Source organism: Neofelis nebulosa, chromosome 5, assembly GCF_028018385.1.
Source record: "Neofelis nebulosa isolate mNeoNeb1 chromosome 5, mNeoNeb1.pri, whole genome shotgun sequence".
Classification (NCBI taxonomy): domain Eukaryota; kingdom Metazoa; phylum Chordata; class Mammalia; order Carnivora; family Felidae; genus Neofelis; species Neofelis nebulosa.
Window position 1 is genome coordinate 8,237,288 of NC_080786.1, and position 17,682 is coordinate 8,254,969.

At 47.7% G+C, this 17,682-nt stretch overlaps 1 protein-coding gene across 12 annotated transcripts; it reads left to right on the forward strand.

Annotated features, from left to right (window-relative positions):
* The first annotated feature begins 1,808 nt into the window (after window positions 1-1,808).
* On the forward strand, window positions 1,809-16,947 carry ZNF621 (zinc finger protein 621). 12 transcript variants are annotated; one of them, XM_058729511.1, is made up of 5 exons: window positions 1,809-1,911; window positions 3,468-3,553; window positions 12,604-12,757; window positions 13,335-13,439; window positions 15,158-16,947. In XM_058729511.1, exons 1-5 carry the CDS (start codon window positions 1,899-1,901, stop codon window positions 16,216-16,218), a joined length of 1,419 nt encoding a protein of 472 aa, XP_058585494.1. In that variant the 5' UTR covers window positions 1,809-1,898; the 3' UTR covers window positions 16,219-16,947. The 12 variants fall into 12 exon arrangements, with proteins under 12 accessions (XP_058585494.1, XP_058585498.1, XP_058585496.1 ...); XM_058729515.1 differs by having other exon boundaries at window positions 1,898-2,013; XM_058729513.1 differs by lacking the exon at window positions 1,809-1,911 and adding an exon at window positions 2,647-2,760.
* Window positions 16,948-17,682: the final 735 nt, after the last annotated feature.

A 17,682-nucleotide genomic window follows, 5' to 3' on the forward strand; every position in this document is an offset into this window, starting at 1 on the left:
GTGCGCGTGTGTATGCACCTATATATGTGTACCCATCTCTAGATTCATGGTCGATGTTCATTTTGGTAGGTTTAGAGAAGGGACAGTATGAAAATAGAAGCCCTCGTGCTATTGTTCCCGGAAACCCAATTAATTTAAAACAGTTGTACATAAGCTTTACAATAAAAATACCGTAAGTTTTGTAAAATACGTGGTTTCTTTGATGGGCCAAATCTCAGGGTTAGGCAGCCTCCATGTGGTCCCCAGTGATTCTAATCCTTGCATCCATGCCCTTGTGCATCTCATCTAATAATGTATTATGACTGGCCTGTATTGGTAGTATATTGAGGTGATGACTTCCAAAGTGAGGTCATAACACTAGCTGGCCTTGGCCTTGTTTATTTTTAATTTTATTTAAAAAAAAAAAAAAAATATATATATATATATATTTTTTTTTTTTAAGTAAACACTACACCTAGTGTTGGGGCTCAAACTTACGACCCTGAGATCAAGAGTTGCGTGCTCCATCCACCGACTGAGCCAGCCAGGTGCCTCTGGCCTTGGCCTTTTGGACTGTGTACCTTAGGTGGAACCTTGCAGCCATGTGGTGAGGACACCCAGCTGAGTGCAGAAGCCTATGTGGGAAGGGACTGAAGCTTCATACCAAGAGCCGGTATCAATCTGCCAGTCATGTAAGGGAGTCATCTTGGAGGCAGAGCCTCCAGGCTCAGTCAAACTTTCAGGTGAGTGCAGCCCCAAGTGACCCCCGAATGGAACTTTATGAGAGATCCCAAGCTGTTACCTTCCAGCCAAACCACTCCTGAATTCCTGGTGCACAGAGACTTTGAGAAATACTGTGTATGGCTTTCAGCCACAGAGTTTTGGGGGGTAGATACCTATTGTACTCTCCGGGCCGGCACTTCCTGATGCTATAGTTGGTCAGTAACAGCCTAATTCCTGTGGAAGTGTGACAGCACTCAGCCGGCCTTAAGGGTTAACTTGCTTCAAGTTAACACTCCTTCCTTGCTGACCTCAGGCCCTTGGTCTGTAACAGAGCTAATTTACTTCGAGATTTGCAGACCACTGGCCCTGAGGAGTGAAGAACCAAACCTGCCCAGGCCCCAGAGGCCAGCAACTCTGTTTGAAGCCACCTCGGCTTTCTGAGGAGTCCAGCAATTTTTTTTTAGGTCACACAAATGATTTTACCAACCTCCCTTTGTATCTGTGGACCTTGCCCTCCTTTGCGGAAAGAATAGAGCACTCCAGCGCATCTTGAAACAAGAACCAGACCCCCACGCACAACCCTTGAGCACTGAAAATGTTTGTAGCTGGCATCTTCAAGTCAGCACGTTATCAAGAAATGCTAGAGGCCACTGCACTCCCTTCACTGATTAACTACCCCAAACCTCTTAAAGACCCCCTGGGCCAGGCAGAAACCTGGGTCTGGGGACAAAAGCCTGCCTTCTTCCCAGATTGCGGGTTTTCTGAAAAAAAGCTCACATTCCTTTCCTCCAGACAACAGGCAGCCAAAGCTTGGGTTTGGTAACAAAAGGAGTAGAAAGTCCTGTGATAGAGCCAGACATCCAGGATCCTTCTATTTCCTAGCAGTGGGAGGCCAACTCCCGCCAGTGGGAGGCGGCGCGTGTCAGAAAATGTGTTCAACAGAAACATCAAAGTAAAGGTCTGTTGACTTTGGGAACCGTAGTGGTCACTGGAGTACGGCTACCCAGTGATTTCAAAAGCTTGGTCATTGTATTAAGGGCACTGATTGGCCGACGTTCACGGGTGTTTGCCACCGATTGGCTCATGGTTAGAAGCTTGGGCTGCCATTGATTTGCTAACTTTCAGCAGCAACGGGGAACCACCCAAGTGAGGCGGTCATTGGATGATTTGCAGAGCCTGTGCACTGAACCAAAGTTATGCAGATTAACGGTAATTACTTGAATATGAAAAACGTAATTTTAATCTGTTAATTCTCAGTTCTTTTTTTTAGCTTCACTAAGCCAAACCTGCAGGAGAGACTATTTGTGGAAGGTATAATTTTTTTTTTTTTTTCAGCCAATGTTTACATTGAAATTATGCAAGTGCCAGTTACTGGGTGATAAAAATAGCTCTAAACTCCAGATGTGTTGGTAAATTTGGAGAAGCTAAGCAGAAGGCATTTAAGCCAACACAGAAGAACATCATTTAATATAGGACATGCCCTGTATACAGAGGATGCCTGGCAACCTTAGTCACCATTATTTTGGTAGTTAAATGAGTCTGTCCTAAAAGGTACCCCCACACGTGCAGGCCCAGGAAGAGAGAGGGCTTTAAACGGGCGGATGGAAACCAAAGTCTGCCTAAGGGCGGCCCAGCTTGGGCCTTTAAGAGGGGACACCCGGAGCCAGCCTCCCCATACCATCACGGCCCAGGTGAGCCTCGGAGTAAAGCCGGCCGACAACTGCCGGGCATTCCGTTAACTGGGACCCCACGTGGGCCGAGAGGCGGCACCGGAGCCGCGCGGCCCACGAGCCAGGAGGACGTTAACGCGGCTGCGGCGGGAGTAAGACCCAGGCAAAGAACTCTCCGGCCGGGGCCAGCCCGCAGCTCCGCCTCTTCCGCGGGGCGGGGCGGGGTGAGTCACGTGGGCCGGGCCGCGGAGACCACCGAGATGGGCTGCCTCCGCGAAGCCTAGAGCGGCCCTGGGCGCTCGCGCCCACTTCCGCGTCGGCTTGCAGCTGCCAGCTTTTCGGTGTTCCGAGGGGGAGAGCGTGGGCTCCGGCGAGTTCTACGTGCCAGGTCCGCCCGGCCCCGGCTTAATCGCTTTTCCTGGCGGCTCGTCAGCGCCCCCCTCCCCTAAAGTCGGGCCCGGTGTCGGCTCACCCCGCTCCCTGACGCGGAGCTCCGGCGTCCGGGCCTCGCAGAAGCCGCCCGAGGTGGCTGCGCGGCCTTCTAGAGCCCTGGTCCAGCCCCCTGCTCACCGAAGCGTGATCCTCTTTTCTGTCCCAAAGAATTCGGCCCAACAGCCTCCCGCGCCCTCTACTGGCGTTTCTGTTTGGGGGTCTCTGACTCCCTGGGCGGAGATCCCGCTCGGGTCTCCGGTCAGCATCAGCCACTGGAACACCGAGTATTTATTTTACTGTTAATCCGCATCTTGCCATCTCTGTCCCTTCTCCTCTCCATCGGCTCCGCTTTAGGGGCAACGTCATGGTTCCTGTAAGCGCGCTTTTAGGTTTGTTCAGACCGAACACCGTAGGGATAGGATTCGTCTTGGATCCCTCAGTCCATTTCGTGTGAATGGTCTCAGGAACGTTCATGGACTGAGCAGGCAGATGGAGAAGAATTGTCCTGAGGACCAGAGCAATTCATGAGGTTGTTGAGGCCATCGGCCACAGGGGGTCTGATAGAGTCTCCTACCAGTGCTGGAAAGGAGACTGGGAAGGCTATAGGCCGCTGTGGGTGTTGCAGGACAGGGTCCATTGCACTCATGGCTCTTCTTCTCTTAGCTCCTAAGGTTCTTGCTTTTCCAAATCAAGAAGACAGTGCTCGAAACCAGGGGACATCAGCCATGCACCAAACAACTTGGCCTCAGGTGAGCTGAGCTTCTTTCAGTCTTTTAAAATCACATTAGCTGTCCGGTAATCAGGGAGGGACCGAGAAGGTCCGACTTGGCCACGCTATGATTTCCTCCTCAAATTTATCTCCACCGCTCTGGCTGTAAATAGTGGTGGAGGAAATCAGAGTTTTGTGTATGAGTGATGAGTTTGGATTGTGTAGGGTTAAGTGGGAAAAGAGGCACCCAAGGTAAGAAGTTCTCTCTGAAGGTGGAAAAACAGGTCATGTGGTGCACGTATAACTTGCCTGCTGACATCCAAGAAATTCTCTATTGAAAAGATTGTCCCACAGACCGTAGAGGTATCCCAGAGAAACCAGCATTGTTCCTTCCACAGGCACTTTATAAATGCTAGGGACACAATACTGGGTAACACAGACAAGTTTCCTTTTCTCAGAAGATACTGCTGGCAAAATAGACAGTCTTTAAATCAGTAATTACATGTGGCTAAAGTACGGTGCTTCGAAAGTGTAGTCTGCATCACCTGGGAAGTCATTAGAATCGCAAATTCTCACGCCCCTGCCCTAGACCCAGGATCAGACTGGGGAGGAGGGTGAGTGGGGCCAGGAATCTGTTGTAACAAGCTCTTCAGGTGATTCCTATGCACTTGCCTTTTCTAGTTTGAGGAGCCCCAAAGAACCTCCCTCTCAAGGTAATAGTCAGGGAAGCCCTCATGGAGGAGGTAACATGAGGTTGAGATCTCAAGGATGAGATGGAAACAGTTTTGGAAACTACTGAGGAGACAGCTAAAGAGGAGCTTTCTGGAGAAAAGGATGGCAAAGGCCCTGAAGTCAGGGAGAAAGCTGGGTGTACTCTAGAAACGGGGAGAGACCAGAGAAGGTAGTTCACTGTGAGGCTGGAGAGGTAGGCTCATCTGTAAAGACTTTGGTTTTTATTCTGAGTTCAGTGGGAAGGCACTAAAGGATTTTTAAGCAGGGTAGGTGAGATGGTTGGATTTATTTATTAAAAAGATTTTCCAGGGGCAGTTGGCTGGCTCAGTCAGTTGAGCATGCAACCCTTGATTTTCAGGGTTGTGAGTTCAAAACCCCATGTTGATTACTTAAAAAAAAAAATTTTTTTTTTCCCCAGTACTATTGGTGAGTTGGTTGTAGAAGGGTATGAATCAGTTAGAAGCATACTGTAGTCTGGGACGCCTGGGTGGCTCGGTCAGTTAAGCGTCCGACTCTTGGTTTCTGCTTAGCTCATGATCCCCTGGTTTGTGAGATCAAGCCTGCATCGGGCTCTGCCCTGACAGTGCAGAGCCTGCTTGGGATTCTCTCTCTCCCTTTCTCTCTCTGCCCCTCCCCTGCTCATGCTCTGTCTCTCTCTCTTTCAAAATTAAAAAAAAAAAAAAAAGCATATTGTCCAGATAAGAGATAAATATTGTCTTTTTTTTTTTTTTAAATAGACTTTATTTTTAGAGAAGTTTTGGGTTTATAGTAAAATGGACTAGAAAGCACAGAGAGTTTCTATATACCCCTTGCCTCCATAGATGCATAGGATAGCTCGTTATCTTTAAACATGTATATAGATAGATAGATAGATAGATAGATTGATTGATTGCTTAAAGTAAACTCTGCCCCCAATGTGGGGCTCAAACTCATGACCTCAAGATCAAGAGTTGCATGCTCTACCGACTGAGCCAGCTAGGCTCCCTTAAGAAATTTTTTTGAGTGTAAATTGACACACAGTATCACCTTAATTGAAGTGTACAACACAGTGATTTGACAAGTTGATACATTATGCTATGCCCACCACAAGCGTAATTACCATCTGTCACCATGTAACATTGTTACAATGTCATTCACTGTATTCATTATGCTGTATCTCTTATTCCTGTGACTTATTCATTCCATAAATGCAAGACTGTGTCTCCCACTCTCCCCTCACCCACTTTGTCCAACTCCCCACCTCTGCAATCATTAGTTCTCTGTATTTATAGATCTGATTCTTTTTGTTTATCATTTTTTTAGATTCCACATGAGTGAAATCGTATAGCATTTGTCTTTCTCAGTCTGATTTATTTCACTTAGCATAATACCCTCTGTCTCCATTCATGTTGTTTCAGATGGCACAATCTCATCTGTTTTTATGTCTGCATAATATTTCAGTGTGCGTACGTGTGTGTGTGTGTATCTCACATCTTCCTTATCTGTTTGTCTATTGATGGACACTTAGGTTGCTTCCATATTGTGGGTATTTAAATAATGCTGCCGTAACATAGGGGTTCCCCAATTTTTTTTTGAATTAGTGTTACTGTTTCCTTTGGGTAAATACTCAGTACTGAAATCATTGGATCATATGGTATTCTATGTTTATTTTTTGAGGAACTTCCATATTGTTTTCCACAGTGGCTGCACCCAGTGCACAAGAGTTCCTTTTTCTCCATATCCTCGCCAACACTTGTTATTTCTTATCCTTTTGGTTTTAGCCATTCTCACACATGTAAGGTGATATCTCATTGTGGTTTCGATTTGCAGATCCTGATGATGAGTAATGTTTTTGTTTTTTGTTTTTTGTTTTTTAATTTTTAATTTTTATTTATTTTTGAGAGAGAGACAAAGCACGAACAGGGGAGGGGCAGAGAGAGAGGGAGACACAGAATCCGAAGCAGGCTCCAGGCTCTGAGCTGTCAGCACAGAGCCCAACGCGGGGCTTGAACCCATGAACCATGAGATCATGACCTGAGCTGAAGTTGGACGCTCAACCGAGGGAGCCACCCAGGCGCCCCTGATGAGTAATGTTGAGCATCTTTTCATGTGTCTGTTGGCTCTCTGTAGGTGGTCTTTGGAGAAATGTCTATTCAGGTCCTCTGCCCATTTTTTAATCAGATTTTTTTTTGTTGTTGTTCTTTTTTGGTGTTGAGTTGTGTAAGTTCTTTATATATTTTGGATATTAACCTTTTAATGGATATATCATTTGTAAATATCTTCTCCCGTTCAATAGGTCGTCTTTTTGTTTTGTTGATCGTTTTCTTTGCTGTGCAAGAGCTTTTTATTTTGGTGTAGTCCCAGTAGTTTATTTTTGTTTTTGTTTCCCTTAGAAGACACATCTAGAAAGTTGCTGTGGCTGATGTCAGAGAAATTACTGCCTGTGTTCTCTTCAAGGGCTTTTATGGTTTCAGGTCTCTCATTTAGGTCTCTAATCCAGCCTGAATTCATTGAAGATACTATCTTTTCACCATTGTATACTGTTGCCTCCTTTGTTACAGATTAATTAATATAACTGTGGATTTATTTCTGGACTCTATTCTCCATTGGTCTATGTGTCTGTTTTGTACCAGTACCATACTGTTTTGATTACTACAACTTTGTAGTGTATCTTGAAATCTGGAATTGTGATACCTTCAGGTTTGTTTTTCTTTCTCAGGATTGCTTTGGCTATTCTTAGCCTCCTCATAATCAACATTGCCCCACCAGAGTGGTACTTTTGTTACAATGATGAACATACCTTGACACATCACAGTCACCCAAAGTCCACAGTTTACATTAGGGTTCACTCTTGGTGCAGAACATTCCATGGGTTAAAAATGTATGACATGTATCCATCATTATAGTATCATACAGGTTAGTTTCAAGGTTCTAAGAATCCTCTGTGCTGTACCTGTTCATCCCTATCTCCCTGGCAACCATTGATCTTTTTACTGTCTCCATAGTTTTGTCTTTGCCAGAATGTTATGTAGTTGGAATCCTACAGTATGTAGCTTTCACAGATTGGTTTCTTTCACTTCGTTATATGCGTTTAAGTTTCTTCTATGACTTTTCATGGCTTGATAGCACTATTCTTTTTAGTGCTGAATAACATCCCATAGCCTGGATGTAGTACGTTTTATCCATTTGCCTACTGAAGGACATCTTGGTTGCTTCCAAGTTTTGACAGTTGTGACTAAAGCTGCTGTAAACGTCTGTGTGCAGATAGAAGTTTTCAACTCATTTGGGAAGATCCCCAGGAGCATGATTGCTGGATCATATGGCAAGAGCATGTTTAGTTTTGTAAGAAACTGCCAAACTGCCTTCCAAAGCGTCTGTACCATTTTGCACTCCCACCAGCCGTGAATGAGAGTTCCTTTTGCTCCCCGTCCTCTCCAGCATTTGGTGTTTTCAGTGTTCTAGATTTTGGCCGTTGCTCTAGGTGTCTAATGGTATCTCCGTGTTTTAATGCACATTTTCCTGTTGACATATGAGGTAGAGCATCTCTTCATATACCTCTGTGCCATCTGTATATCTCTGCGAGGTGTCTCTTCTGGTCTCTTGCACATTTTGTAATGGGGTTGTTTGTTAACCTTTGAGATTTAAGAGTTGTTTGTATACTTTTGGCCTTTTCAGCTGTTTTCTCCCTGTCGGCCTATTTTCTCACTTTCTTATAGTATTACCCTATTTTTTCTTTCATTTACTTTTTTTTTATCTTTCTAAAGTTTATCTATTTTGGGAGGGAGAAGGAGAGAGTGTGTGAGTTGGGGAGGGGCAGAGGGAGAGCGAGAGAATCCCAAGTAGGCTCACACTTGTCAAGGCAGAGCCTGACACGCTGCTCAATCCAAGAACCGTGAGATCATGACCTGAGCTGAAATCAAGAGTCGGATGCTTAACCGACTGAGCCACTCAGGTGCCCGTTTCTTTCAGTGTTTAAAAGGAAGATTTGGGTGCCTGGGTGGCTCAGTTGGTTAAGCGCCCAACTCTCGGTTTGGGCTCAGGTCATGATCTTAAAGTTTTGTGAGTTCAAGCCCCGTGTCAGGCTCTGCACTAACAGTGTGGAGCCTGCTTGGGATTCTCTCTCTCTCTCCTCGCCCCCCCACCCCGCTGCCCCGCTCATGCTGTCTCTCTCGAAATAAATAAACAAACTTGAAAAAAAAAAAAAAGAAAAGGAAATCACAGTACAATAAAAGATCTAAATCAAGGTCTCAGAATTTCGTATAAACACTAAGACAGAAATCCAAAAGTATCGGTATTGCATCTCAGATTTTCCCCATTAATTTAAAAACTTAAATTTACATGCCTAAGAAGTCATTACATGAAACTAGAGTTAACAAACATGCCAAATGCTTCCCTTTTAACTGTAGACACAGCTCCCATATTGAGTTTTACCGAAAAAACCACGTCTTTAAATGGGTATCCAGTGTTCAGTGTAATGTGGTAAAAAAGCAACATTGAATAGAAGTTGACTGGGGCGCCTGGGTGGCACAGTCGGTTAAGCGGCCGACTTCAGCCAGGTCGCGATCTCGCGGTCCGTGAGTTCGAGCCCCGCGTCGGGCTCTGGGCCGATGGCTCGGAGCCCGGAGCCTGTTTCCGATTCTGTGTCTCCCTCTCTCTCTGCCCCTCCCCCGTTCATGCTCTGTCTCTCTCTGTCCCAAAAATAAATAAAAAACGTTGAAAAAAAATTAAAAAAAAAAAAAAAAAAGAAGTTGACTGTATTAACCTAAATACACTTACTGCTTATGTACATCCTACAGTGCAGCTGAGAAAAGCTGAAAATTGTTGAACAGTGATAGTTGAACTCAGCTGTTCTTTGATGAATGTTTGGCTTCGAAAGAGGAAGCGTAAATCTGAGGTATTGGCTTTTTAACGTAAGGTTTAATTCCTGCTCATCTTTTCCTTTGAAACTTCTTTTCTTCAAAATGTTTTGGGTAGTCTTCTACATTTACTTTTCCAGATGACTTTATTCTTCTTACTATTATTAAAAAAAATTTTTTTTAACATTATTTATTTTTGAGAGACAGAGAGAGACAGAGAATGAACAGGAGGAGGGGCAGAGAGAGAGGGAGACACAGAATCCGAAGCAGGCTCCAGGCTCCAGGCTCCGTGCTGTCAGCACAGAGCCCAATGCGGGGCCCGAACCCACGGACCGGGAGATCATGACCTGAGCCGAAGTTGGATGCCCAACTCACCAAGCCACCCAGGTGTCCCTATTATTATTTTTAAAATTAGGCTCTACACCCAACATGGGGCTTGAACTCACAGCCCTGAGGTCAAGAGTCACACGCTCTATGAACTGTGCCAGATAGGTGTCCCTCAGATGACTTTAAATGACCTCTTTTCTCTGCACAGATGTCACTGATTTTTTTTTTTGGTGGGAGAGTGGATGTTATTGAATTCCTAGGCACAATTGGACATAACTGTCCAATTAATTAATTATTGGACATAATTGACTTGTTCATAAATTTGATTCTTCCCCTTTGGAAACACTGTTTCTGCTTTATTTACTTTCAGTTCTCTTTATCTTGGTCTTGCACATTTTTGTTAGGTCTAATCTTAGCCATTTGTATATGAATGGCATCTTATGTTCTTCCATTTTAATCTTCTTTTTTTTTTTTTTTCCTAAGGATTTTATTTTTAAATAATCTGTATATCCATCACGGGGCTTGAACTCACAGCCCTGAGATCAAGAGTCGCATGCTCCGCTGACTGAGCCAGCCAGCTGCCCACCGTTTTATCTTCTAATTGCTAAGGTATTTAGGAAAACCAGTGATTCTGGTTTACTTATCCTATCCCTAGATAACTTAATGAGTTATTTTGTCAGTTCTAAATATTTACCATTTGTGGGGCACCTGGTTGGCTCAGTCGGTTAAGCCTCCAACTTTGGCTCAGGTCACGATCTCGCAGTTTGTGGGCAGCTCATGGTAAGGTATCCGTCCACTTTACAGGATATGCTCTGGCATTTTACTTATGGTGGTATTTGCTGCTGTTTCCTGACCCTCTTCATAAGTTTAAAAAATTTTATTTACGGTCAAACCATTTTTGAAATTCTTTTAGCAAATTCATATTAAGCATCCAGTATCTGCCAGGCACTGTGCTGTGTATTAGCGAGCCGGTGATGAGCAAAACAGAGTCCTTGCCTCATGGACCTCCGTTCCGCTGGAGAGGGATCGATCATGAACAATATAGTTTGTTGGGTGATGAGAAAGGCTGTGGAGAAAAATAAGGTGAGGTACATAGGGGCCATCCACAGGAGGAAGAAAAAACGTATATGTAACCCAGCTACCTTAAAGCAGTATGTTTTCCTCTAATTCTAGGCATGTTCCCCCCCCCCGCCCCCCCCCCCCCCCCCAACCCATATTCTGGAACCCTGGGATTATGTGGTAGGAGCTGGAGAGGACAGTGGGGGAGGAAGAGATTGGTGGTGCCAGGCTGGGAGGAGGAAGTTGTGGGACCAGCCCTGGAGGCGTTAGGAGGTGAGGTTTGACTTGCCGTAAGCGGAGGTGAACTTCGGTTCACCTGCGAGCCTGTGCTTGCTGTCCTCAGAAGCCTTCCCGCCTCGGTGAGCGTGACTACTTCAGGCCATCATGGTTCTGCCTAGTGGGGGGATTTGGGGCTTGGATTTGGGGGGCCCTTCGGACCTCGTCCTCGCCCAGTTTAAAGGCCAGCTCTTGCTTTGAAGAATGTCCACATTTGTTGTTCTTCCAGTGTCTCCTTTTGAACCAGGTTCCCTCCTTCTGGTTGTTTTAAAAGGACACCCTCATAAGGACCCAGCGTAGAGTGGCCACCAAAGCAAGAGGGCCAGCATTTATCCTTGGGATCCGTTTCCTCCCACTTCCTCCAAGAGCAGTTAGGGCTCCTTCCCTTCTCCCTGGCCCTGATGCCAGTGCAAGGCTGCTGCCCGGAGAGACGGTGGTGCACAGAGAGGGGCTTTGCTGAGCCGCCCGGGGGAGGTGTTCCTGTTTTTGGTGGCTGAAAGAGCAAAGCTGACTGCATAGGGCCCCGCATGTCCCCCTGGAGGTGGATTCGAGGCGAGAGGGCACAGAAGTCACGAAACCTCCTCCAACGTGGGAGTCTGGTTTCTGTGGTCCCTCCACCCCGACTGTGGAAGCAGAGAAAGGAGCCAGTGGCCACCATCAGGGGCCGCCCTCGGGCTGTGTGGGAGATTCAGAGGCTCTGGCTCGCAGGGTGGCGTGTGGGGTTTGGAAATAGCCGACCCCTCCGTCCACACTGGGGGAGGGAGTCCCCGTGGCTTGGTGGGAGCATGGTAGAAATGGGTAGACAGGCGCTGTTGGGAGTGAGGAGTTTGAGAAGCTGTTCTCCAAAGATGGGGCAGCACCCGTAACGCTGAGGAGCAGGGGTGAGCCCAGTACGGGAGGCAGCTCGGTGTGTGGGAAGAGCCCAGGTTTGCTGTTTGACCGTCCGATCTGGGCTGAAATCCCAGCTCAACCAGTTCCTGGCTGTGTGGTGTTGGGCAGAGTCATTGATCTTTCTCAGCCTTCGTCTCATCATGTGAAAATGGGCTTAATAAATCCTGCCTCACATAGATGTTTTCAGATGAAGTGAAATACATGTTTTGAAAATACCCACCTAAGAGCCTGGTGCCTAGGGTCTTCATCAACAAGAATTGATGCCCCTCATCTTTGGGGAGATGGCGGGGGGCTGCAGGGGGAGGCAGAGAGCGGCCGTCTTGGCAGATGGGGATGGAGCTCGAGACTGGGGGATGAATCTTTCTCAGAGAGGGGGCACTGCTGACCTTCTCTGGAGACGGGGGCGTTCAGAGAAGAGGCCGGAACAGGCAGGCTGCAGGTTGCCTTCGAGAGAGCTTTCTGACCAGCCAAGGGGGTATATAACATGCTGGAAATAGCTTTAAGGTGTGCCTCCTCTCGGCACTAGTCGGGAAGGCAGGGAAGGCTGAGGAGACGCTGGGTGCAGGGAACAAAAGTGGGCTGCGCTTGTTTGGGTGGGTGGAGACAGGGTGAGTGGCAGCGGGCGGCAGGGGCCGGTGTGTACAGAAGCGGGTGGCAGGATTGTGGATACAAGAGGGTGGAAGGTACAGAGGGACGGAGTCAGGAATGTGGGGGTTGATGCCGTAAGCAGGCGGGGAGCCCCCACTGCCAGGCTGCGAGATTGGGAGGACAGTTTGGGCCCCCAGAGCCGTGCGGAGGGGAGAGTGTTGGGGTGCTCCCTTTGGAAGTGGAGCGGTGGCTGAGGGCTTGCCCCTGTGGGGTGCCGGGTGCTGTTCTCGGTAGAGCAGACCTCCCATGCGGCTCAGAGTTGCAGATCCTGGGAGGTCCACCGCCTCCCTGCAGCCCAGGTCCCTCTTCTGCCCCCACTTAGAGCTTGACCGGGGCCACGTTGTTTCAGGAGCCAGTGACCTTTGAAGACGTGGCCGTGTACTTCACCCAGAATCAGTGGGCCAGCCTGGACCCCATGCAGAGGGCCCTGTACCGCGAGGTGATGCTGGAGAATTATACGAACATGGCTTCCCTGGGTAAGGCCCCTCTCCGTGGTCCTTTGTGATATTTCAACATCTTCCTCCGATGTTTTGGGGCTTTGAACTCCTGAGGTTAATTCTGCAGTCACGAGCTTCTGCACATGTCGGGTGAAGAAATCCCTGGTCCCCTCACATGTTGCAATCAGACTTCCCTATATGTCCCAGGGCAGGGTGTGGTTCTGGGCCCTGAGCGAAGGGACTCTTGTGTCCTAGGTGAGCCCTTGGTCCCTCCATGCTGCCAGTGTTCTGGGGATGTCGGTTTTCTGCCTGTGGGGGAGTCTCCCAGGATATCAGCGCCTGTGTTCTTCCTGAAGGCATCTCTTTGTTTAGGTCAGGGCGAGATTGCAGTTTCTCCCTGAGGAGAATTGCTGTCTCCTCGGCCTTACCTTGGAGCACAGTGTGGAGCCCTTCCGCAGAACCCCCGGGTAGCTCACTGGGCATTTCATTCTTCTCCCCCTGCCCCCACCCCCACCCCCCCCAGCCTGTTGTAGGGTGGGCCAAGAGAGATCTCAGGAAAACTCTGGAAGTCTCCCTTCGACTCTCAACCTGTTTGTCCTTTTTCTTGCTGGAGTAGCATTTCCATTCCCCAAACCTGTTCTGGTCTCCCACCTGGAGAGAGGGGAAGCGCCATGGGGCCCAGATCCCTGGGAAGCAGAGGTTTTGAGAGGCATCTGTCCAGGTGAGTAAGAGAACCTAGCAGTTTCGGTTTTGCCTTCCCAGTTTATTTTACATTTTTTATTTGTTTTAAGTAGGCTCCACACCCAACGTGGGACTTAAACTCATGACCCTAGGATCAAGAGTCAGAGGCTCCACGGACTGAGCCAACCGGGCACCCCTGCCTTCCCAGTTTATTGGAAATGGTTCTTCTGCAGCAGAGAACATGGCTCCCTGTTCTTTATAAGGCACTGCTCCACGCACTCTCTGACCTCTGCCCAGTTTCCAGCCCCAACCTGGGAAAACCAGTCCCTGGGAGTGCATGGCCACTGACCTGCCACAGAAAATCCGTGACCCAGTAGCTCCTAAACCACTTCTTTTCTCACTTACCAATGGAAATACTTAATTGTATGCCAATTTTATGCCAAGAAGTAGATTTCAGCCATACTTTAAGGAAAGTATGATTCTGTGGGTCAAACTGAATTATTTGTGCCACAGCTGTGACTTCTGTTTTTAGGCCTTCAGCAATGAAAAAAAAAATGCCTTAACTTTCCTTTTTAGTATTTAAATCACCTGTAATTTGTGTAGGTCATGATCGTTAGGTCTGCATTATATTTGTCTCACATACAGCTGTAGAGGGAAAGGCAACGACTGCTCCCAACCACTGCACCCAACACACACACACCCACACCCACACACCCCCACGCAACACATACAGACTAAAATTTACCTGAGACCGCTCGCTGGTCCTGGGAGTTCTCGATTACTTGGATTTTCTTTGTTTTGGAAGGAAGTTTCCACGCCTCCCTTCTCTCATCTATGTTGTGATTTTGTTTTTGTTTTTTTTTAATTTTTTTTTTTTTAACGTTTATTTTTGAGACAAGAGACAGAGCATGAACAGGGGAGGGGCAGAGAGAGAGGGACACACAGAATCTGAAACAGGCTCCAGGCTCTGAGCTGTCAGCACAGAACCCGACGCGGGGCTCGAACTCACGGACCGCGAGATCGTGACCTGAGCCGAAGTCGGACGCTTAACCGACCGAGCCACCCAGGCGCCCCTATGCTGTGATTTTGTAAACAGTGGTTCTTCTAGCAGAAATGCCCCTGTGGCCTACAGCTCTCCAGTTCAATTTGTGTCCCAGTGCACTTTCTGAAAGAGTCTTTTGTCCCAGAATATTATGTGGAATATTTAAAAATCACTGGGCCAGTATTTGGAATTTAGGGTGGCTTCCTGGCTTCCAGGTGGGACGTTGAGCTCCAGTGTTTTTGAGTTTGGTTTGCAGCCTGCTGGCCCTCTGGTCGTGCGGGAGCTGCCGTCGTCTCTCCCTGGGAGCCCTGACTTCCTTCTCTCTTCGGCATCTCTCCCTCTCTCCCTTTCTCTTTTGAAACATTTCCATTTCTTGCTGATCTCTCTTACCTCTCCCATTCTGTTTCTTCTCTTTTCCCACCTGCTGCCTTCTTCCTGTCCATTCTGGAAGCCCTCATCGTGCCCCTTTCACCTGCCTCAGGCCACTTCCCAGCCTTCCTCACAGGAGGCACATCCTGGTCCGTTTCCAGGGTCATCGCTTCTCCAGCCATACATTGTTGTTTTCCTTTTTCTCTCTTGTCCTCCCGTGTGAGTGCTTGTAGCCATTTCGTGAGAATATTTTTTAAAATCACGTTCCACAAGAGAACACGGGGAGCCCTGGATCCTGTTCCCCTTCCGGTGTGGTAACCAGGAACACCTGTGGTTTCTTTGGGCAGGTGGCGAGTCCCGGATCAAGAACGAAGAGCCGGCTGGAAAGCGGGAAGCCTCTGAAGAGGCAGAGTGGCACAGAATGCCAGGAGGAGGGCTTCTCAGAAACGTTTCCCAGCACTTTGACTTTAAAAGCAAGGCGACATGGCAGACTTTCAGCCTGAATCCGAATCTGATACTTCGGGGGGGAATGAAGTTCTATGAGTGTAAAGAATGTGGGAAAATCTTCAGGTACAACTCAAAGCTGATTCGGCACCAGATGAGTCACACCGGGGAGAAGCCCTTCAAATGTAAGGAATGCGGCAAAGCCTTCAAGTCCAGCTATGACTGTATTGTCCATGAGAAAAACCACATCGGAGAGGGGCCCTACGAATGCAAGGAGTGCGGCAAAGGTTTGAGTTCCAACACGGCCTTGACACAGCATCAGAGGATCCACACCGGAGAGAAGCCGTACGAGTGCAAGGAGTGTGGAAAGGCCTTCCGCAGGAGCGCAGCGTATCTCCAGCATCAGAGATTGCACACTGGGGAGAAACTCTATAAATGCAAAGAGTGTTGGAAAGCTTTCGGCTGTAGGTCACTCTTTATCGTCCACCAGAGGATTCACACAGGGGAGAAGCCCTACCAGTGTAAGGAGTGTGGCAAGGCCTTCACTCAGAAGATAGCTTCCATCCAGCATCAGAGGGTCCACACCGGAGAGAAGCCCTATGAATGCAAGGTGTGTGGGAAAGCGTTCAAATGGTATGGCAGTTTTGTTCAGCACCAGAAATTGCACCCCGTGGAGAAGAAGGCCGTCAAGGTTCTTGGGCCATCCCTGAGGAGTCCCCAGTGCCCCCCTTCAGCCTTATCTGCTGTTCCTCTCCAGGGCCCATGTTCTGCTCCAGCCGTGGCCATGCCTTCACTGACCTTTCCACATGCTGTGCTCGTCCCTACCTCTGGGCCTTTGTTCATGCTACTGCCCGCATCCGGAATGCCTTCCTCACCTGTCCAAATAGTGCGTGTCTTCCAAGGCCTTCCTCCCCCTGTGAAGCCTTCCCCAGTTATTCTGACCCCTTCCCCACACCCCTCGTGAGCTTTATCTCGGCACCCTTGAGGCTCTTAGGCCCAGCACATCTTCAGCCTCGCTTGTTTTGTTTGTATTTTTTTTCTCTGTTTACATGCATTACAGTTGTTTCGGCATAAACTCCATTGTAATCTATATATATTGAAAGACTATGTTTGTAGATCTTTCCTCGGGTAGAAAGTGTAACCACTTGGCTTTTGCACTGGTCTCTTTCAGGCTTTCACAGTAATGGCTGGATCTGCACTGTGAGGGTGCTGATGTTGGAAGTGCTGGTAGGACACTTTGTTGCATTAGTGTCTGGGAGAGAGCCCCTCCCCCGCACCCCCCGCCCCTGGCTAGGTCATTGTGATTGGAGCCAGGCAGCTCCGGGGAAGCCAGGAGGCTGCCAGGAACTTGGGGCAGGCTGGGAAGAGCGCTGGGATCTGCTTCCAGCAGCGGACTCGGGAATTAATGCAGATTGCTCAGAGGGCTAAGGTGGTCCATTAACAGAATTGAGATTATGTTGCCCTCCGCGCGGGTCATTGAGCGTCTCCTGTGTCTGTGCAAAAGGTCATGTGTAATAACCAGTGGAAAACAACGGTGTGTGTGCAGTAATAGCGATCATTTATGTGACTGAGAGCAATCATGTCTTTAAACACGAAACAGTTTTTTTTTTTTTTCCCTGTAGTTTTGCTCTGGAGATCTAGATGTTTCTTTTTAACTTTTCCTAAGTAAATATACACCAAGGTATTCGTCTTCGTTCCATGTGTTGTGTCGATTTTTCCCGGTGGGCATTCTGGTTTTCTGTTTGCAAGCTTTGGCTTCTGCGATCTGTGTGCTCCAGATAGCATGAATTGTAAATATGAATTTGACGAATTATGAAAGCAGTAGCATCGGTGTAAAGCCAACTTGGGGGAAATCTGAATAAGCCTCTAAAGTTATGTGTTAGACATGGAGGGAGCTGTGTGATGGGTCAGTGGCTAGGCTTATGTGATAGGTCAGTGAAGCAGGATTTTGGATTGCTCTTAGTTTTGGCCTTGATGGGGATCTTTTACAACGCTGCAAAGGCCTGTATGAAGCAGTTTCTGGAGAAAGAATTTGAGTCCTGCATTATCAGCATTAATTTAAAGTAACTCTTTAAACATTGATGGAAGCAGTCATACATTTTATTCTTTTCTGTTGCTCTTGCTACCTAGATGTTTCTCCACAGCAGTTAACAGAAAAACCTTTAAATTAGTGGCTCTTGAACTTCACCGTGTGTCTGAATGACCTGGTGTAAAAAGAGTAATTTTCTAGCCTAACTCCCAGAAGTTCTAATTTTGGATATCTGAGCTGATGCCTAGACATACATTGAGAGAGATGCTCTAAGCAGAAAATGGCTGTGGGCTGTTTGGAGGTTGATATGTTGATACAGGGTTTGGGGGAGACTGCCTGATTTCACAGTGGATCTTCGAGAGAGAGACAGAGAGACCTCTAAAAGCAGGGCAGGTGGTG

Coding starts and splice junctions, on each gene's coding strand:
- ZNF621 (XM_058729510.1), top strand. CDS start 3,169: ATGGTTCCTGTAAGCGCGCTTTTAG. Junction 12,758..13,334: donor TACGAACATGGCTTCCCTGG/GTAAGGCCCCTC, acceptor TTGCTGGAGTAG/CATTTCCATTCCCCAAACCT. Junction 13,440..15,157: donor TTTGAGAGGCATCTGTCCAG/GTGAGTAAGAGA, acceptor TTCTTTGGGCAG/GTGGCGAGTCCCGGATCAAG.